This window comes from Barbus barbus, assembly GCF_936440315.1.
Source record: "Barbus barbus genome assembly, chromosome: 18".
Taxonomy (NCBI): domain Eukaryota; kingdom Metazoa; phylum Chordata; class Actinopteri; order Cypriniformes; family Cyprinidae; genus Barbus; species Barbus barbus.
In genome coordinates, this window is record NC_136746.1 from 20,597,335 (window position 1) to 20,620,849 (window position 23,515).

At 37.3% G+C, this 23,515-nt stretch overlaps 1 protein-coding gene across 1 annotated transcript in view; it reads left to right on the top strand.

Annotated features, from left to right (window-relative positions):
- The first annotated feature begins 2,834 nt into the window (after window positions 1-2,834).
- The window catches only part of LOC306884517 (sine oculis-binding protein homolog A-like), a 29,104-nt gene continuing 8,423 nt past the window's right edge, over window positions 2,835-23,515 (top strand). The window contains exons 1-6 of the mRNA XM_079440447.1: window positions 2,835-3,138; window positions 9,928-9,999; window positions 10,994-11,129; window positions 13,376-13,573; window positions 17,257-17,408; window positions 18,320-18,343. Coding sequence (XP_079296573.1) covers window positions 3,043-3,138; window positions 9,928-9,999; window positions 10,994-11,129; window positions 13,376-13,573; window positions 17,257-17,408; window positions 18,320-18,343 — 678 coding nt within the window. The 5' untranslated portion in view covers window positions 2,835-3,042. The remainder of the gene's footprint in view (window positions 3,139-9,927; window positions 10,000-10,993; window positions 11,130-13,375; window positions 13,574-17,256; window positions 17,409-18,319; window positions 18,344-23,515) is intronic.

Here is a 23,515-nt window from a genome sequence, read left to right on the forward strand (position 1 = left end):
ATCATCACGTAATTAAGAGGTCTTTTGTGCTCCATGAAGTAATTTAATCGAACCAAAACTTCACAAGCAACATTTGTCTTTCTATAGAGTTGTCTTCGATAAAACTGGAGGCAAACAAGACAGCAAGCTATTGAGGTATGTTTGAAAGTTTCTGTTTAACCATATAGTATCTAGTTTGTGGTATAATGGTAAACCTCAGTGCATAAAGAAGAATTCATGGGAAAAAAATCACAGACGATAAGTCAGTTACTGTAGAACATATAGTATGTTTGGCTTTTATATGCGAATTGAAAACTCAAGGTTCATGCTTGATATGCACAACATAATTTCTGTCAGAGCCCCATTTAATTAAAGAGTAGTGGTCTTAATTTAAAGAAGCAAAAAATTCATCCCAGATAAAATGAAAATAGTGTAGTTATTAAACAACTGAAAGCAATCTGCACTGGAAACCCACTTGTGTGTACTTTTCAAACGGTCGTTTTGTACTTTTTGAATTCCTGAAAAGATTGAGCGGAGGCAAGGTTGGCCCTCATTTGGCGGCTGTTGTGTGTTTCAATGGAGAGCTGTATTTTGCATAGACTCTGTGGGTGATCCGAGTCACATTTAAAAATAGTACGAGGTGAGTTTCTGAATTAAGTTGTGGTGTGTATGTGAAATAAAGAGATGAGACTGTTATACATACAACAGGAGAGAATATAGCATTTTCAAAGCTTCATCTGTCCCTGTGATTGTAAAACGAATGTTTATTTTTCATGAACCAGTGACGGATTCGGCATCCAGCTGTTTTACATCTACTTTTAATTTCTTTTGTAATACTTCCCTCTCGTAGAAATCCCATAAGTATCTTTTTGAAATGGAGACACACTAACACATGCATTTTCTCACACACACACACTTTAGCGGACACAATACTCACACAACATAAACAAGCAAGGATTACAATGAGAACAGAAAAGGCTGATGTTGTCTCATGACCACACTTTTTCCACCAGGCATTTCCCAAGAGATGTAAATTCCATCCTCTAATCTTATTTGTCATTGCATATTAGAGCCTTACTTGTGTTTACAAACCATATTCCTCTGCACTTGATACACAAAGCTAAGAGCTATGGAATCGAATCGGAGTGAAAGCCAATCCATGCTGGAGAAAACACAGTTTGGCCTGTTAGAGAAACGGACTGAAGCACCTCCTCTAGTATCAAGAGGGGTAACAGTATCCCTGCTAGAATGTAACTGTTTATCATGGGCTAATGTTCGGCAGGGGCTGCCAGAGCTGTGTGTGCTAAACAATGCACTCATTCAGGCCGTCGCGCATCTGCTAGTGATCTAGGACGGGACGTCGATACGCTCTCAAGGACGACGGCCTCTGGTCCGATCCAGAGGAGAGAGGACGTCTTATGCCAACCTACCCTACTTGTGCCATGCTTGAGAGCCAATTCACCAGTGGGCTGGAGATGGAGAAAACGAGAAGGAGGGAAATGGGGCACGATTTATTGAGGGTTAAACATGCAGATTATTCTCTTTCTCAGAGAAAGACTTTTTAAAAGTAGTCTATGTGACTTTCATCTCCATCTTTACAGTCCATTAACTCTTTCTGTCCAGGTTTTTAGGCTCTATCTTCCTCACAGAACCCAAGGTTTGATTCACAGAGAGCAGCCTTAACTTAATACTGAAGTAAAAGTGATGAAGAGACTTATGATGTGATTTGTTTGTTGCAGGTGGACCTCTGCATGCACTCCAAGGTATCCCCAAAGTGGTTCTTAACCAGTAGGTTGTGTCCCCAAAATGGGTTCAGTTCTGTTCTGACAGGGTTGAAGAATAGCAGGTGAGAAAAATGTAAAAACTCATACAGTCATGCATATAGCAATAAAAAGAAAACACTTCCCATATATTTTGTTGTTGGTGTCAAAGTTCATGTATCGGTTAAATAATAATATATAATAATAATAATGATGATGATATTTTGCAGCCAATTCTACTTCATACTTACTTTATACAAATTCAACCACACTGAAAACACTGAAAATTTCTAAGATTTACTTTGAAGGACAAGTAACTCAATGATAAAACAACTTTTCTTGTAAAACACTTTTAAAGTGCATTTTCTTTTATGTTTTTTGGATTTATGGATTATTGATTTCCTGTTTGTTTATTGTTGGAACTGTGTCAAAAAAAGTCATCAAAAAAATAATGTCTGATTTAAGATTTATTTTTCACTTATCTCATGCTCCAGTACAGATATGACACTTTTGTGTGTGAGAGAAAGAGACTGAAAAAATACCTCAGACAAGATGAATTAAGAGAGTTTTTAGGGACATTTAAGTGGGACCCCAGTGCTTAAGAAGTACTATACATCTCGTCTCTTTTGCCCCTGTAAAGTCTTTGTCTGTCACTCACACACACAGACCTTCAGAGTGGGTTTTAATTACCTGCAGATATCTGTCTCATAAATACTAACACCCACTATGATAATTCCACCCATTCAAAGATGTTTAATTAAAAGTAAACGATTAGGACCCCTTGACTGATTTATTTCCATTAATTGTCTCGTATGACAATATCAAGCACCCCCTGCGGAGCGGTGATAACGCGCGCGGGGTGAACGATAACACATCAGACAACGGCACCTATTCACTCCTATCGCGCGACAACCTCCGCCACGCGTGGAGTCCTGAGTGAAAACCGATCTGTGGAAAATTGGGGAGGAAATAGCCTTCCCGGGATCAGCGTGGCCGTATAGAGTTACGGTGGAGGCCCCTCCCCCTGTCTGGCTCGCTCTTTTTTTCTCAACCTCTCGGTTGGCTTTCCGAGAGTGCTCGATCCTGCTCACGCTCAGAGCGCTGAGAAATAGCAGGCAGAAGATGGCTGACTCTACCGGGCACGGTGAGCCCACAGCAGCAGCAGCAGCATCAACTTCAGTGGGGCTTCTCGCATGCCTGCCATTCGCTGCCACTCCGCAACTCTGAAACGGCCCCGCCTCGCTCCGTGCCGTGCGCCCTCGGGGTTTTTACCCTCAAATATTGACTGAGATTTAAAGAAAACATGGCTGAGATGGAGAAAGAGGGAAGACCTCCGGAAAACAAGAGGAGCAGAAAGCCAGCTCACCCCGTGAAGAGGGAAATTAACGCAGAGATGAAGGTAGGTTGTACGTGCGCTCTCTCTCACTGGCGCCCATAAAGGCTTGTCATTTTTGGATGCGTTGAGCGCACCGCCGCTCCGCCCTCGGACTGAATATAGAGGGCCGATTCATTCAAGCGCTGTGTGTTTGGGGTTAATCAGCTAACTTTGATTTTTTTTTTCCTGGGTTGCAGAACAGGTCGGCATTATTTTCCTCCCGTTTCTTTTTTGAGCTTAATTCACACACCTTCCAAACCACTCTAGTTTTGCTTTCTAGTGCTTGAGATGATCTATTTAACTAGATGATCTATTGCATTATGGATTTTATTTAAACACATTTTATGTGCTTTTCTATGCCATATGCGCGTAAAGTATAAAATGTCCACAGTCACATCACGAGAAGGTTTAGAGTGAAATCCCCTTGCTGGCTCCACTGTAGTTGATGGAAAATCCAGTGCCTCAGTCTCCGCGTCAAACTGCTGCGTTACTACTACTACTAGCGTGTTACTATCACTCAGCTAAACAACACAAATGCATGAAAACAGAGTAAAACTCAATAATGAAATAGAAAACATGTTGTAAGGGTGCAGCTGTCCAGCTGTTCTGATGGGAAGCGCTGGTCACTCCAGATGTTCATCTGTTCAACACTGACTGAGCTCTGTCTGCTCGTGACAAATGCACATTTAAAAAGCCTTTTGGGGTATTCGGTATATGCAATCATAGTTTGGTTCATTCAAGAACTAGGAGATTTTTTCACTTTTTTGTTCCGTTTGAGCAGAGCCGTGCGTTAGTATGTTTTGAAGGCGCACACAGGCGCTTTGTCTCCTGGTTTTGTGGTGCTCATTGTCTGAAGCGTTTGCATCAGCTGCCATGCAGCCTAATGTTTTGGAAACGCCAGAATTTATCTGTGCTCTTTATCAGATCAAGCTACATTCATTCTGATAGCACCATCGTGGTATACAGGGACGCATTTAATTAGTGTTATTATTAATTTGATAACGTGTTTCGGTCACTGTAAACGCGTGTGTGGCTTTGGTGAATTTGCTCCATTCGCTTTGTTTCTTGTCGGTAATTATTTGACGGAACCTGCGCGAGGCTCACCGGTCCGCCGGGGCTCAAAATTTGACAGATATTGATCGACCTGTAGCGGAGATACACGCGTGCGTCTCCCCGGTCTCCTTAAACGCCACTGATCTTTCAGTTTGACGTAACTCACACACACACACACACACACGAGAGGGATGCAATGCTGCCCTTGCAGAAACTGACTTATTCTGGAGCTGTTACGCGTGAGATGTGAATTATTGGGGCTTTGAGGGACCGGAACCCTCTTAATTAGTCAGTCATTATTTAAAAATAATGTGTCAATTGATATGTTAATTATGTTTAGAATTATTTATTTACTATTATTATAGGCTACATTTTTGGATCATGAATCTTGAAGTTTCATTCAGGTTATTCTGTTTGACTTCACTTAAATCATATAATCAATAAATCATCAGGGTCTATAGATAGACTAGAGGTCCTCACTGTGATATCATTTCCTGTTTATGTCAAATGAGGGCAAAACAGCCGCATGCATGTTGGTTGCATCACTGATTTTGAATTGGCTTACAAATGTTTTTTTTTTTTTATTAATACTTAATAAAATAAAATAACTTTACTGTTTTTATAAAAATAATAATAAAAAGAATGAAAATATAGTTTCAAGAATGTCAGCGTTTTAATGACACCTTTTTCTTTTTTGCAGTCTCCTGATCATTACACCACTTAGAGGTTTTTGAATATCAAATTTGAATTTATAAACTGAAAAAATGTTCACCATCAAGTTATTTATTATCTGTGTGAATACTACTTGCAATTAATTAATTGTAAAAAATTTTTTTTAAATAATAGATCAGTACAGTCAGTTTTTGTCAGAAAAGGATTGGAACAAATACCTTGCTTCTTAAATGGTGTGAATCTTCCATTTGCTGAAATAATTTTTGCTTGATTTCCGTTAGGTTCTATCCATTCCTACTAAAAGTAGAACAAATAAAAACCTATCAAAATCATTATCAAATATATACATGACAAGTTTAAAAGAATTGGCATTCTGTCCGCTTATGGAGACCTTGAGGACAAACCTCGACTCAAACTGTAATATACCCATGTGGGTTACTAAATAGGAGATTAAAACAGGGCAAGAATAAAGGTGGAGTTGGGCAGATGGAAGGATGCTGGAAAATAGTCACCTGAGTGAGGTAGGCAGCGGCTTATAGAACTCAGTTTAAAGACTGTGGCTTATACATAACAGCTTGTGCACTACTCATCTTTAATACGTTGAATTTAGTGCACAATTCAGTGATTTCTCCCAAAACGTCAACTTGACAGAGAGAGGACCACTGAAACCCAACTACTTTAGGGTAAACTAAAGTAATATTACTAACACATAGTAATCTTACAGACCACGTATAACATGCATAATAAATTAAATGACACCCATATAACAGAATGTGTTACACATTAACATATAATACACCATAGTCATAGATAACATAATCATACACCATATCAAAACACTGCCGGTAATCAGGCACCACCTTCTTTGGTAACATATACGAACATGCAAATACAATATCAAATTAGCTGAGCATGCTGGGTAATGGGTGGTACAATAGTTTGTACACACATTTAAAACAAATGAATTCTGTGGTATATATTTTTTGTCATTTATAGTGTACAAGCTGGACTAAGTCACAGCATTTCACACTGATATGCTTCATCATGGGAACTTCTCAAATAATTGACAGAATTGAATCATAATTGCCTCAGTTATCCTGAAACACAGGTGTTTTTAACAGACAACCACCTACAACGAACCTTCTCACCCTGCGATCTCTGATCAGATTCTGCACATTAAGTACCTCTTTGCAAAAATTAATAATGAAGAGTATTTTCTAAAGCAGTTATGTGATGAAGTGTGAGATTGACTGTGATCTTATACACTAATAATGGCAGGCCATTTGAATAATGTAAGCATTCTGTTTAAATGGTCAGAGTTTTAACTAAAAATTAACATCTTTTTGACAGAAAGATCATTTAAAAGATCATTCCCTAGAAAAATACTCTTTAAAAATTTGTCTGTACACAAGCAAAGCTGTATCCTCTGAGACATTAAGGATTCAAAGGTTCCAAAGGGGGTTTTTTTTCGATGGAAAAATCTTTGGGTTCCCCAAAGAACCTTTCAGCAAACAGTTCTTAAAAGAACAATTTATTATGAAAAGCATTTCAATAATCCGAAAAGCCTTTTATGCAATGGAAAGTTTCCAAGGATATTAAAGGTTCCTCCTGGAACCACAAATGCCAATAATGACCATTTATTTTAAGAGTGTATAATTCAAAATTGTGGTACAACAATATTGGCTTTTCAATGATTAGTTCTTAAATTATTACGTTTGGTTTCCCTAATCCTTGATACGTGGTTGCATCCATACAACAACATCCCATACATCTTCACCAGACACATGCAAGTGCCCTAGATACCCCATGCAGAGATACCCCATACAGTTACCACAGACAGACCACAGAGACGCCGCTACAGCTTAGGGCGGTGGTCCCATGCATATGCAAACGGTGCAGATGAACAATATGTGCATGTCTCGCCCCACGCAACATGAAAAACAGGAAACAGCAAAGCCATGGAGACAAAACAAAACTTTTCCCCAAACATTTGCGTCAACATACACAGATCAGGTTCTGTGGAATCAAAACTAAATTTGATATGCGGTGTTGAATAACCAGAGGAGGGTTTAGAGCAAGGGTCTGTTTGAGGGGTCTGAGATACATGTGCGAACAGGTGTCGGTAACAGAGCGAAAATCACAGCGAGGTTGAATACTTCCATCCCAGCTTTATTAGCAAATGCGTCTGCTGGCTTTCACTCATTTTTCATTCTTAAACTCAGTGAGTTCATGCTTTCCACTGTGAGCTCTAAACTCTCCGAAAAAAAAGGTACAAAACTGTCACTAGTACGCTTTCAAAAGGTACTAATATGTTCACTTTAGATGCTAACATGTACCATTTAGGAGTAAATAAGGTACCTTTAAGCTTTTGTACCTTAAGATGAAAGTATGCATAAATTTAGGAAGTCCAGTTGCTTGTTCTTTAAAGGTGAAGGAAAAGCCTTTTCTTACAGTCACTTCCTGTTTGAAGGTCTCTAACTATGTAAAAAAACCTCCCGACATGCAGAAACAAAGCATACTGTAACATATAAAGAGCGTGTGTGTGTAAATATAATCTGCGTTTTACTCTGCACTTCTCTCTTATTGCCTCAGTGAGAACTTGAGACCTGAGCATTATGAATTTCTCCCTCTCACGTATCAGATTTCCACCAACACACACACACACACACCCAGCCTATGAGGAGTCCCTCACTTTGGTGCTGCTTAAAACAAATCTTTGTTTAATTATGCTCTTACTTACAAGAAATGAGACAAAGGAAAAAAGGCATAAAGAAAGAACCAGAGAGATACGGTAGATTGTACACAATGTGGCCTTGTAGAGGATTATACTTCTGAGAGAGATACACAGAAGAGACGTCTGACAGTGTTGCCTTCATCTCCGTCTGCTTTCATGTGCAGCATGGTAAAATAAGCCCCGTGCTGGTGATTGCCCCAACGGAGAGGGGGATGAGAGAGAGGGAGAGGAGAAAGGAATGTATACAGCAATAGGCAGCCTAAGCTGTAAAAACTGAAAGCTGAGCATACAGGCCGGATCGGATATCAAGGAAGGTAGATGGAAATGAAAGCAGAGCATAGTGGTGGTAGTGGGGGGAGAAAGAAAGAGAGAGAGAGAGTATGGAAGAGAGAAAAAGAAAGTGATATTCAGTATGAGAGAGGGACAAGAGAAAAAAGCAAGAAGGGAATGGAAAAGTGTGGGTTGGGAGGAGAGAGGAGAGAGAGAGAGACGGGGAAAGAGCGGTTGGTCAGAAGGAAAGTTGGTGAAGGGAGGAGGGAATTTTATCATGGTGTACAGTGACCTACTCTTGTTACCGCGCGCAGGGTGTCTGATTCCCCCGGCGTCACAATCACAGCGAACAGAGCGGGAAAAGGCGGCAGAGAGGGAATGAGATTTGCTACTTCGTATCTTGTAACTTTTCTCGCTGATGTTTCAGTCTAGCATGAAAAGCGTTCTCTCCAAACATTTCCGATTTCATTTAGTCTCTATAAGGGAGGAAGCACAGTCTTTTTCTCTCTATCTGTTTTTTTCATAGTGATTTTTTGGTTTTATCAGAGCGTGTGTAATTACCGGGTGGCCTTCAGAGAGGAGGAGTGCAGGGAATTTCAGATTGCAATTATGTGTATGGAGTAACATTTAGTGCAGAATCCAGAGCCTTTGACAGAACTCAAGCTGATCGGCAGCACTATTAAAGACTAACTCACAGCAGTGATGCACATGAGGATGTATGTTTTAAATTGTCACTTTTCCTCTGTGCTTTGTAACAATGCTTTCTAAACTTGTTTTGTAATGGTTACATGTGCATGCAGTTTGATCGGATGAAATAAAAAAACACATTCATTATAGTAAATGATAGAATAGATTAGTGTTAAACGTTTTATTTCACTTTAATAGCTTTTTCTCCATTTTTAAAACTGTTTAAATCAGAGATGCCCAAACTGGGGCCTGCAGGCCAAAGTTGTCCTGTAATGACCTTTGAATGGGCCTGCCATGCCATATCACAAAAGGAAGGAAAAAATAAGGAAAAAAGAAACATGAAGCTTCTTCATTTCATTATATATATTTTTAAAACATTAAAACATTTTATTTTTTAAATATAAACAACAATATAAACAAATTTATATAAAATAATTTGAAATTTAAATTTTTTTTTTTTTAATTTAATACATTTTAATATAATATAGTTAAAAACAATACAACATTTACTTTTGGTTCAAGGTCCTCAATCAAGTTTGATTTTTGGCCCTTTATATTTAAACGTTTGAGCACTGGGCACCCTGTTTTTAATGAGAATATTTTCCTCACTTTTGACAATATATTTAACTCTCTTTCTATAATAAATGTATAAAAATTGTTGAAATAAATTTGTATTTTTGACATTTTTAATAATAAAGAATCACTTTCCCCAAGCCAAATGTGATCTTACATTTGACCCTGTGTATGTGTGACCCCTTATTAACACTGTAACTCAGGTGAGCCCTCTTGAGGAACTGTTGAACCCCTCTAAATTCAGCTCAGCTGGTGTTCCCAGACAATCAGAACTCTAGAAGTGCCCAAAAACTCTTCAGAGCGGAGCTCAGGTGATTCTAGATTGATCCGTGCTGTGCGGATACAGTCTAGTAGGGTTTCCTGTGGACAGGGTGTGATTACTGCATTGTGACTGACCTTGTGAACTCAATCTTAAAACAGAAGCCTCACCTTACAGACCAGAGGCAGGACAGACACCTGGTGGCCATACAGCAGAAGTGCAGGGAAGGAGTGGAGAAGGGCTGTTCATCAGTTTGTACTGTAAAACGTACAAGTGTGCTTTTAAATATGTTGCACAACGATCCAATAGTTATGAAACATTATATTAAATTATAACATATAATATTACATTAGAGTGAATCCCTCATTTAGACTTTTTAGATTACATGTCTATATGTGTTTATAAAAGCAGTGCTATAGTGTACACTGGTGAGTAAATACAAACCACATTAACTGAGTTTGTATATATCCCAAAACACATAACAACAGTATGCTGCTGGATAGTTAATGCGATTGACTGACAGTTTCTGTGTTTGATTGACAGTTGTTGACTCGTGTCTCATCAGGTCCCGTCCAATCGGCCCCTTCCAGGGGCGGGGCAGGCAGGCAATCTTCATGGCAACTCGCCCTACTTGATGGTGAGAGCCTCCCTCAGACTGACTAAAACAGAAAAAAAGTGACAAAAATAAATAATATATATACAGAAATAAATATCTGAATGTTTAGATGCTCCCTTATGTCTTTTGAACCCATTGAGATGTGAAAACAGGTGGGAAAAATAATGAATAATAATTTAATATTTATGCATTACATTTTTATAATTAATGTAACTTATTTCTACTCTCTCTCTCTCTATATATAAGCACTTACTCAATATATTAAACTGTGCTTTACATAAAAGCAGGTTTTTATTCATTAAGCAAATATCTACTAATATGTTTGACAAGTATAGCTGCTCTTTTGAGGTCATGTTTAAATATTAATCAGCAGATGCAGGGTAAATGGGTATTAAAATCTCATAGTATAATATTTTTTGTCTAGTAAGTTGAAGCTGCATGGATTCTGCTGTGGTCTTAATAATGCTGTTCTCCTGTTGTCTGGCTTAGCATTGTTTGCTTAGTTAGATGTTGTCTGATGCCCTGGTCTGTCTATAGCCTCTCCAGATTTCTTTCTTAAAGGGATATGGAGCTGAAACGTTTGAAGCTATTTTCAGTCAGATTTGGTTTATCGATGAGCTAGTGGATTTCTTGGATGAAACTACTTTTGGCCTTGGTTCACAATAGCCATGCAAACATAAGATTCCCTGTGGAGATTTTGTTTATCCGCATTGCAAAATCTGCCACTCAGAGGTTTTTACATCGATTGTCTCAGCGCAGTACACCTCCCAAATTAATAATAATAATGCAGACTGCAATTATTCACTCTTTCAAATTCCCTCTGTGTGCATTTAGGCCTTTTCTGTAAGAACGCATTATGAAACGAGTAATTCTGTAGTCAAAAAATAGGTTTTAGTAGAATTTAGAGGATAAGTGAGAATTGTCTGTTGATTCCTTACAACTTACAATAAAAACTACTTCTAAAAAGTAAAGCCGCATTTTAAATTGTTCTCTCTTTTGCTCTCTCTCTCTGTAGAGTTTTGCTGAAAACACCATGAATGAGTTGCTTGGATGGTACGGATATGACAAAGTGGAGTTACGAGACTCAGATGACATAGAGATCCGCAACTATCATGACGGAGAAATGCGGCAACGCATCTCTGTCCTGAAAGGTGAGATCTGACATAAATACAGAAATGTATCTTTGAAAGGCATGCAAAATAAGATTTACACATACTCTATCATATAGATTGTCTCAACACGTTCAAAAGTTAGGGGTTGGTAAGATTTGTTTTCTTTTTGAAAATAAATTAATACTTTTATTCAGCAAGACCACATGAAACTGATTAAAAGCGACAGTAAGGACATTTTTAATGTTTCAGATTATTTCTATTTCAAACAAATGCTGTTCTTTTTAATGTTGCATCCATTAAAATATCCACAAAATATTAAGCATCACAACAGTTTTTAACATTGATATTAATAAGTATTTCTTGAGCACCAAATCGGTGTATTAGAATGAGCATTGAAGACTGCTTAAAAAGTCAGCTTTGCCATCATTAATCATTAAAATATTTAATCATTAATCAAAATATTAATCATTTATGGAAAACAGTTATTTTAAATTGTAATCATTTTTCACAGTATTTCTGTTTTTACTGTATTTTTGATCAAATAAATACAGCTTTGGTGAGCATAAGAGACTAATTAAAAAAAATTTTTTTTAAATCTTACCGACCCCAAACTTTTGAGCAATAGTGTAATTTTGATTAGAATATTTGGGTACCTGAACTCTCTTATTTCTCGACAACCCAGTGCTTTGCTCACACTTAAAATTTAAATTCAGAGAAAGTTTCAGTATCTAACTATACCTTCTAGACCCTCTGAACACTTGACACTAATATGAATAACTTGCATTAATTTTTTTTTTTTTATCATTTTATCATCCCTTAATTCCCCATAGGTTATTTGTAGCAGGTTCATTTCACAAACCTGTTTGCCACCAGAAAGAGCCTAGAGGGAATTCTGGAGCGGTAATAAGACAAAATCCTGACAAGGACAGGAACGAAAACAAGGACTGTCAGATTTTAAATGTTGTTAAAGAGAGAATGCACTGTTAAATTCCTGAACTTCCTCCGTCGTTTCCCCGAGAGACCTCCGATAAACCCACAGCTTTATCTTTGGACCCTCCATGCTGTCTCCTGGCTGGCCTCTGTGCCAGAGCATTAGAGAGTCTTAAACTGTCAGCCATTTTTTCTGTAGCCCTGTGGGGACAGAGAAAGAGATGCCAAAACAATGAGCTGGCTAATTCCTTGCTAAATCCATACTCCAGCCTTCATTAAAGAAAATGGTGATTTAGGCATTAGACGGTTCCCAGCTAGCGCCACATTTCTCCAACCTACCACGCCTGCCATGTGACGCTCGCCGTAATTACTTTCTGCTGTCAGACAAATCCACAGCCGCAGATTACGATATTTCACTATTGTTAGTTGATGTTGCTGGAAGTGGAGAGATTAGGTGAAGGACAATCAGACTTAATTAACTCATTTAGCCGTGATCGTCTCTAAACGAGCATGCCGTTAGAGTTACAAATGGGCTTTTCTGCTATCTACTAGTAATCTGTTTGGGTGCTCTTGTTGAATCTTGTCTTATTTGCTGCAGGTGGAGGTGTGCATGTGTAGTATGGGAATGTCTTCTCTAGACTCTGTAAGAGCTATTTTAATCAGTTTTATGTCATTTTACAAGTCAAAACAGTAATGTGATGTGTGCATTTGAGAGATTGCTAGAGTCTCAGGGCTCCAGAGTTTGTGAATGACTTGTGAAGTAAAAAAAATTATACACTGATCCTGAAGAAAATATGTTCAGTTGTGTTTGAACAATTCCTTATATATAATACTGAATACGCATATACTGATTCTTTAGTCAGTATGAAACCTTGTTCACAATATATTTTACTGTTTTACTTTCCCAGTAAAACAGAACATTATTCAGGAAAAATTTCATAATAATAATAATATCAGTACTTCATTTTATCCATCAGAAAATTATTGGATTGTGATAAGTGGGTGTTATGAACCAGAATAGAGCCAGACCTGAATGTGAGATTGTTAAAAAAAATGACCAAATAATGTTTAAGTAACTTGAGTAAAAGCAAGTTATTTTGATTAAAATTTATGTTGTTGTTTTTTTATTTATTTAAAATGGCACGGATTCCTGTTTCTTTCCCTGAATAAGTCTGAATGTAAACAGGGTCAGTTATGATTTCACATTGACTACAATGAACTGATCACGGCCATTTGAATTCCATGACAGTCACATCCACCAATGACATTTCACACTACAAATATATTATGTATTTCACACTGTGACTGATTTGTGAAACATAAACGACTCCCCATTTCTTCTCTCTCCTCTCTAGAGAACTCTTTGCCAAAAGCATCCACAGTGGAGAACAGCAGTGGTTCTCCTCCACACGCCAACAGCTCTGGCTCTACTCCAACATCACGGAATGGAGTGACAGCTGAGGTGTCTGCAAACCCCTCCTCCTCTAAGGAGCACGGAGGCCTGCCAATCATAGTGCCCTTAATCTCGCCCCCTCTGATCAAAGCACCAGCAGGTAAGAAACACAAGCAGCAAAAGCATGCATTTGAGTATTTAACTTACAAGCGCACATTTAACTGAACAAAATACATGTGTATTGTATTTATTCTTGATAGCTTACACAAACAGGGTTCTCATATTTATAATCCCAGGCTACAAACTTCATCCGTGAAGTGTCGAGATTTCAGAGTTAGGTATAAATGGAAGTCGAAGTCAGCTCCAAATGGGTTGGTCAGCTCCAAATGTGTTTGTTAATAATACTTGCTAATATCCCCTACACCAAACCCAACCCTAAACCTATCCTCCCTCTTGGAGGTCTCCCAACCTTTATGAACTGTGTTACTGTTTTTATTTGCATATTTATCAGACTGATAAAGTTGACCATTTATGGAAATGTCACCATATCAACATTTTAACCAGTTTCCTCAGATGCTGAAGCTAAACATGTGAACGTTTCTGCGACTGTACAAATATCATTGAAACATTAGTGTTTACAATACTGCTTGAATCTACGCTGCCGCTACTGAAATGCTAAGAGCTGAGACAAAAAAGCTGTGAATGTGAGTTTGCTGTCAAAATAATATTTGAGATAAAAATCTGCCATATACAGTATTGCCATATGATAATAGCAAGAAAACACATATTGATTTGTCTGCTGGTTGAACACAAAAACATGCAGCATGACTAGTGTATTCTGTGCATGCCGATTCACAAATAACTCTTATGAGTCTTTAAATGAATCGTTCAAAAATACTTGGGCTGCATTCTGAATATGTATACCTCCCAATAGGTGAAAAACAAAATGTGAAAAGAGAAGTATGTTCAAATTCATAGTATTCATAAAGCAAAAAATAATAAGGCAAAAAAGGCAAAAGTAGGCAAAACAAAGTACCCAAAAGACCTACTTTTGGCAAGAATCTGAAATTCAAATCCAGGCACTTTTCTATCCCATGAAGCCACAGGCGAGGATTTGTGAATCACAGTGAAGTGACGCAGCAATGCTGGTATAGGTTACATAATGCAAAGTAATTACTTATTTAAAAAAGTACCTACTCGGAGAAAATGAGATTTCAGACTTAGCCTGTAGTTACAGCTTGAATCAATCTAGCGAATCTTTCATTGATTAACACACTGAATCATTCAGAGTGGTTACTTCAACATAACACTCACTTATAGAACTGCCAAGTTATCATTACTCTCAGCCATGTCTGTCTTGAAATAAAGCATATTTTGTATACGTAAGGTTTGTGAAACAAGTTTTAATAATTTTAATCAATTTAATAATATACAGTATTTCAATATGATTTTTAATATAAAAATGTCCTTAATCACTAACATGAATAAAATGCATCTGAGCTTGCATTTTGACACTGAGAGTCCACTCTCATTGTTTGGTGAGAGTGTGTGTTGTAGCGCAGCAGACCAAAGACATGGTGTCTGATGGGACGGCACCATGGTGAGGTGCATCCCTATAAACCAGTGTTCTGTGCGCTGGTGTATTCGTGTGCGTGTGTCTATGTATGTGCGCCTGTATTTATGTGTGCGTTAATGTGTGTGATGTGGTGAGAAACAGATGGTGTAGACTCGCTAACTACCACAGCAACAGAAGCCAACTCCCCCCTCCCCATCCCCGCCCCTAGCCTGTGGCCCTCTTGAATAATTCATGAGCATGCGCATAGTGACAGAGGGCTTTTGAAGTGCAGGTATGTACTGCTCTACCACCGGATGTTCCACAAACACACACACACTTGCACGTTCCCTCTTAAATTCAGGATTGGGATGGAGCAATGAGGCTGTGCTGAGGAAAAACAAACAGAATTGCCATGGCAACCGTTTTATATGTGAATGTTTATATTTTGAGGGTTGTAGAGGAACACTTTGAGTCTTTGCTACTCTGTATGATGCAATTTGTCAGGCAAGCTCTTTTTATATCTTTATGTACTTAATCTTTCTATCTACTTTTTCCAGCCTGCTGAATCTAAAGACATCTTTATAGGATTTAAGGCTGCTCTGTCTCTGCTCAAAATTAAGTGTAAAGAGCCAATGCCACATAACTCAATTTTGCATTCTCTGACCCACCTCAGCTCCTAGTATCAAAGAGTTGTAATTTAAGTGCAAATGCATGCATTGCAGCTCTGAGCAGCATTAAACAGTCTGTGTAAAAACACCTACTTGCCACTTCTTTGCCACCTTTGCTGTGTAAATTAAGCTTAAGTTTCAATGCTCTTTTCCATACGATTAAGGTAAAAGGGGTGAGGATGACCATCAAGCTCCAAAAATGTAAAAAATGCACTAACTTTAAAAATGCTCTTTTTGTATTTGGTGGAAGAAAATAAACGAGTCTGGGATGACACAAGTGTACGTAAATGACAGAATTTTAATTTTTGAGTGTGTTATCCCTTTAAATCATAAATGACTTCTTGTACGTTTCAAACAGGTAGTTTGCTAAAGTCTCAAATAAGTCTCCTTATCCCCAGTTCATGCCATTGGTTAAGCTAATTAGACAGCTTAAACAGATTGTACTTTTCTTCTTCTTTTTTTTTTGCAGCTAGGAGTGAAAAAATTGCTAAAAAAACAAACAAAACAAACAAAAAAAAACTATGCTTGGTTTTGGGTTCTTTCCTCTGATCTCATCTCCTTGTGCTGATTAGTTTGATTTGATTGTTCAGCCTACGGAGATATGTTTAGCATAATTCTGAATTGATTTCTATCTTAAAATATAACTTGCTCATTACGAAAGAAAGAAGAAACAGAGAGAGGGGTGCGAGGAAAGGTTAAGTCTAATGGGCAGAAATTTTCTCTCCACACACTCAGATTTATCTGATCATTAAACAGCTGCTAGAGGGTGAGAGTGTAAAAGATCTCTGAGGAGAAACCATTTGACATGAGCAGACACATTAAAATTATCACATACTAAATCTGAAGTTGGGAGTCCCATTTTACAAAATTGAACATTATGAAAACACCAAAAAAGTGAGCAGTTTTCTGTTTGTGGCAATATCAGTTGCATTTGAATCAATTGGCTCGGTGTGTCTTTTTGGCCCCTAGAAGCTCGCTCACCCCCATTCCCAAATACACTCACATATGCTCGCACTTCAAACACCCAAACCCGAACACTTGTGCCCGCAAGCTTCTAGTTGTTAGTGGAGCATGATGGGAAAGATCTAACATCATGTGGCATGCATTGTGATGTAGGCAGATTGACTGACACACACACACACACACACAAGAAAAATACAAACGTATATAGTCTTGATGTGTGTGGGGTGATGCATGATGACAGGTTTCTCTTAACCCCTTGTGGGCTGGTGAGGGAAAGATTGCCTTTAGTGTTCATGTGTTTGTGCATTATATACTGTCTGTCTAGAATATGTTGGTGGTGGATTAATCAGTGTGGAAAATTACATTGTTGTTGAGAATATTATCTGGTATATGACGTCTGGTATGTGAGTATGAATTGCAAAGGTACTTTAGTCTATCCTTCTTCTTGCTAATAACAATAAAAGAAAATAAAAGAGATGCAATACTTGTATACGCGTGTTCACATATGTTTATGTACTTGATTTTATGATAAATTTAGTCTCAGTAATATGAAGAAAAACAATAATGGTTTACGTTTTATCTGAAATGTCACTATTTTTCAAAAAGTTGACCGACTAGATCCTTCTATATTCTTTCTCTTTTCTCTTTTCTTTCCAGAGGAGGACACCTCTAATGTTCAGATAATGTGTGCGTGGTGTCAGAAGGTGGGAGTGAAGCGTTATTCTCTCAGTATGGGCTCTGAACTGAAGAGTTTCTGTAGTGAGAAATGCTTCGCTGCCTGTCGACGTGCCTACTTCAAACGCAACAAGGTAAATATCCAGTCTCCGCCTCTTCCTGTCCCCTCAGCCAATCAGGCTCCTTCTGTCTGATGTCACTTCTTCTGTTCTGCCCTAACCTTCATTGTTACTAAATTCTCTGGCTCAAAACTTTAAATGATTCTTACTCTGTTAGATAAGACATTATTTTTTCTTTACATTTTTAATACATTTCAGACAGAGACGGGTTTGAAAGAAGTTTCAAAACTCTCTCATAACAGTTCAGGTCATTTTCCCATAAACAGCAGTTTATTTCTAGAGTCTTTATTAGGTTATTGTTGTGATCAGCAATACATTTTTAATTTTCATCCATTATTGTTTGTACTTCACTGATATTTTTGAACATGGTCGGTTCACAAAGACAAGCTGATGGCATGAGTCAGTCCTACTATGCAATACATTATAACTGGATAAAATATTAAACTCACAATTTTAAGGATGGGGGTAATTTTGGCAAGTTTTCTTTTAATATATATATATTAAATACTATAATTTTGGTGATAATGGATTTCATGGCAGTAGATTAGATAATCTCTGTGATGTTTTGTGGTATTAACTGGTTTCTCTCACTCTACCCTGTATGATAAAATTGCAGAAATTATAAACTTGCTGAGCAATTTCTAGCTTTTGCTCAATCCTTTAACTTTGTTTCGATCTTGTTCATTTTCTTGCAATTATGTAAATAATTGATTGTGCCTGACATTTACCAGAGCGTATCTCTGAAAGTCTATTTTCCCCTTTTAAAGAGATACTTAAAATACAATACAATAATTTGTTTTATTTTATTACAGAGCTCAAAAAGTACAGCACAGTACAGCATAACAGCAGTGGACCTCATTTAGATTTAGACCTCATGCCATCAGAGTGAGACAGATATTGATTGTGTGTTTTCTCTTCTATCTAAGCTTGGATATGTGAGGAATTGCAGTGTAAGTATACTGTGTTTGGATTTCTCCTCTCCTCGTGTGTGTTAGAGACTCCCTTGTACACTTATTCACATACTGATGGAACTCATAATATCATGGACGCATGCAAACACACTCTAAGGCACTACACATGCATACAAACACACACACACACACACACACCTACTTACACACAAATACACCATCACACATGCATACGTACACACACAAGTGTCTCACATGCATGCGTACACACTCCCACATGCATGCATGTTTGTTCACAGCCACCCCTTGCTTAGTGTGTGGTGTGTTTGAGGACAGAGTGGACAGCATGAACAGACCAACAAACATGCAAACATGAGCTTTACTACACACATGCATATAAACCTAAATGCATACAGTAGTCTCTGTGTCACACACACACAAAAACATGTGGATACACAAAACAGACATTTGTATAAATCTCAGAAATTGTTGAGCAGTGTAGAGATACCCAGGGGCATAGAGCTCATAGATCTGCATAAAATGTGTAAAAAATACATATACTTTAGTATCTTTTTCTCAGCTGTAGAAATCATAGACCTTATCTATAACAGGTTGTACAGGTTATAGAGGCATATTATTCACATAGCTGAACATAAAACGTGATTTTTATAGAAGAACAAGCATATAGATGTACGTGTATATTTTGATGCGGAAAATACATACTTTTCTAAAGAAAGAAATCCAAGAAATCAGTCAGAAAATGAAAGAGAGACATACATGAGTAAAAATGTGTAGCCAGAAAAATGAACCCCTCCATACAAATAGTAAATGACTTTTAATTCCATGACAGTGAATTCACAACAACTGTTAGGAACTGGCTATATTCATATTCTTGGATTATATTTCACCCAAATTCAAAAACAAAAACAAACAAACAAATAAAATATAGGCAATTACAAAAAGGCAATTATATTTTGGTAAAATATTAATGGTTCTAAAAATGTAGCCTATTTTATTTACTCATTAATTTTGCATTGTGAAATTTATTGACAGTTGATCATTAATTAAGCACCCCAATTATGATTATTACCATGAAAATAAATTATCATTCTCATTACTGTTTGAAAAAAAAAACAATGGTGCATTATTTAAAGTATACAGTATTTATACATCATTGTAATATTTATTATATCTGCTGATTTATGCTGAACAATGTATGCTGATTAAAAAAAAACATTGCACTACAGTAATGAGAATCTATAATAGTTATATAATAGTATAATAGTATAATGAATGCAAAAAAAAATTATATATATAATATATAACATATATAATAAAATATAAATACTTTCCTTTTAATTTATTTCTTTTTATCTTTTGGAATTTGTGGCCTGGACAGATTCTCTTTTTTTTTGCTAAGTCATTTTGTGCAATGTAGATTAAGTTATTGGAGGAATGGCCTGGACATGTTTTTGTGAGATGTACTCGAACATTGATTTAACCCTGTGAAGTTCACATAAGATGTAAGGGTCTGTTGTGCGTCTGCAGTCTAATTTCCATTGTCCATGTTTTTATTACAAAAATGTCATTAGAATTATGCTCAAAGTCCAGATTTTCGTTATTTATTTACTCACGTATAATAAAGAGAACAGTGTGTGCTGAGTGACATCATCTGATATGCGGTCAGTGTAGTCTGTGATTATTATAGTGTAAACTGTGAGGTCGTTCTGGCACGTCTGTAGACGTTTGGATGCTGTATCTGGTTCTCTGAGGAGACACGTCTGTGGAATGCCAAACAAACGTCTGGCAGGAGTATGTTCATTTAATCTCACCAATCATAGAGCTGTTTACTTCACTCCTTTGACAATTCTCCTGGCGTTCTGCCACCACTGCGACTCCACCTTTATTTCTATAATTCATTAGGATGGGGAAACTCTATTACGCTCAAAGATTATATTTTTTCTTTCTATTTTGTCATGTACACCACAAGGTCAGCTGCAAAGATAAGCAGTATTGTGTTTGTGTGTGTGAAATAAGACACTGGGAGGGGCTGTGGGGCGGTGGGTCTGGTTATGGTCTGGTGTTACTGCAGTAAATACCTGCAGCTGCTACATCTGCAAAACTCAAAACGGAAAAAAAGAAATCATACACATGCATACGTATCTCTATCATCCCACTGGTCCATCTCGGGTAGTAAAATATCCTCACACCAGCTGCTTCAGGTGATTATATTTCCTCCCTATTAAAGGTTTGTGTGTGTGTGTGTGTGTGTGTGTGTGTGTGTGTGTTTGTTTGTGTGTGAATAAGAAGTGTCCTCCTCAGAGGAAATGTGGTAAACCTCTGTCAGACACACACACACACACACACACACACACAGTATTGTTATTGTATTGTGTTTATTGTGTCAGATGGTGGGCTCGTTTTACAGTGTCCAAATCCTCAGATTTGCATGCGTGTGTGTGTGTGTGTGTGTGTGTGTGTGTGTGTAGGTGCTGAGCTAATGAATTTTGGCAAGATATTTTTAGCCTTATGAAACCTTAGAGTAACTGAATATTTGGAATACAGAGAAGTGTGCCCATATATGGTGATTTGTTTTGGACTGAGGTGAATAGGACTGAAATGTATTTGTGATGAACAAGGGTGAATAAGTACAATGAACGGGGGTCAGTCTAACTCGGTTACAGTGAGAGTTGGTTGTAGTGTAGTTTTAGAGGCAAATTGTATCATGAAAACAGTTATCAAAAGAACATATCAAAGTCTATGGCATAATGTTAGGCAGCACTATCAAAAAAGTAGTGACATAAAGTATAAATAAGTTCCATATTGTGTTCTTTTGACGTACGCTTTTGGGAATGGGATATCTTATTACAATTTTTCTGAGCTTTGGCTCAATTCTAGAATGAGATTTTTTTTCTTAAAATGGAAAATTTTGGTCTTTGAGCATTTACTTTCTTGTTCACACTAGATTTGAATTTGTTATTCATTTATTCGTTTAAAAAAGGAATGTGTGCAAAAAAGTACATTAACACTTTGCACAGTAAATTGCATTGTAAAGTTTATAGAATTAAAAAAAAAAAGAAAAAAAAAAAAGATCCAAAGTAACACCTGCTGCTGAATATTTTTATGGAAACCGTAATATGTTTTTTCAGGATTTTTTGATAAATAAAAAGTTTAGAAACACAGCATTATATTATCACAAACAAACATTAGATAAATATTCTGTATTATAAGTAATGCTTTACTTATTGAACAGTGGTGTCTTTTATCATATTGCTATAGCCTTTATTTTATAAAATCAATAAGCAGCTTTAAAGTAAATGTACCATATACGAAATCTGTACTAATCTTTACCAATTAGCAACTTGCTTTAGTACATAATAATGGTAATCATTTAGGTAACTTGATATACATCACAATACATGGCATTATCATCATTGCAGAATTAAACAAAAATGTTTGTGTGAAAGAGAGAGAAAGAGACATTGAAGAAAATGTGTACAAATGAACCTCAGTCTTGGACACCTGGGAAAAGCAACCCTTTTTTAACTGCCAAGCAGATGGACACAGACAGACACGGTTTGTGCTTCATGCCATAAAAACAGAATGAAACAGAATTAAATGCAACTCTGCCAATAAGAGCAAGAAAAAAGAGGAGTGTAGACTGAATGGCCATATGCTCTGTGTGTGTGTGTGTGTGTGTGTGTGTGTGTGTGTGTGTGTGTGTATTCTGGTGTGAGTCAGCATCAAGAGTGATTTTCAGCTCAGATGCAGCGAGAACAAAATATTGGGAATATGAAAGACAGAAAGATAGTATAAGCTGAAGAAACATAGAAAAGCCTGAGGTCACCTACAGTACATTATAGGGACAGTCAGTGGTCAGCAACTGACTAAACATACAAAATAATGTCTTTGTGTGAGGGTCAGGGGGTAAATACCAAGTCATCGGAAATGTGTGTGTTGGATCTTAACCAGTTAAACATCCATTTCTTGACTTTTTCCATTCATTTCTTCATCTACTGGTTCATTCATGCTTCATCCCGCCTGTGCTTTTCTCCTGCACTGTGCGAGTGTGTCAGGAGAAATTGTAATTCTCCTAAATGTTAAATTTGATTACAGTGTTAAAATCTGATGGAGCATAAATTATTAGCCAGTAAAGGGTGATGTTGATTTATATACACATATCTCATTAATATACTCATAACAAATGAGAACATTAATACATCTATAACCAGTAACTTAGTTACTGCAGGCTTACAAATGTGCAACTGATGTATTCATTTCTATTTTGAATGACAATTTCTCTATCTCTGAGACAAACTTTTTTAGCTGTGTGTGTGTGTGTGTGTGTGTGTGTGCGCACGCAAGTGTTATAGCCATTGGACCTCTGCTTCCTCAGGTCTTGTTGCCATGGCGTTGTGACTCACGGTGCAGAGTGATTATTTCATAGCTTCTAGCCAGGAGAACAAACATACACTCTCTCAAATCACTGTCTCACACATACATAGACTTGGCCACTCTAGCCACTCACATATTAGCGGACAGACCCTGGGCAACATGTCAGAGCAGTGGAAAATAGAGTTAATGGGTTAATGTCAACTAACAAATGCATTGCTTTACCCATATGACATTGAAAAACAAAACCTCTTCCTTTTTATATACACTAATTAATTTGATTTCGATTTGGCAAGTGAAATGACACAATGTATTTCAATTTTTCCGCAAATGAAAACCTTGTTGTTGTCAGCAGAGATAGATAGATAAAAGACAGACAGATAGACAGATAGATAGATAGATAGACAGATAGATAGATAGATAGATAGATAGATAGATAGATAGATAGATAGATAGACAGATAGACAGATAGACAGATAGATAGATAGATAGATAGATAGATAGATAGATAGATAGATAGATAGATAGATAGATAGATAGATAGATAGATAGATAGATAGATAGATAGATAGAGGAAATTGAATGGAAAGGTGGTGAATATGCTTCTCTCAGAAAGGTGGTGAATATGCTTCTCTCAGGTGTGCTAGTCTGTGTGTGTGTGTGTGTGTGTGTGTGTATGGGGGGGGTATGTTCCAGAATGTGCCTCATATGTGTTCCCATCTCTGTCCTTGGAGAAGTACATTTTACCTGGCAGTGTGCAAAAGGTACACACACACACACACACACACCTGGGTTAGGTTGTGTGATGCCCAGATGGTG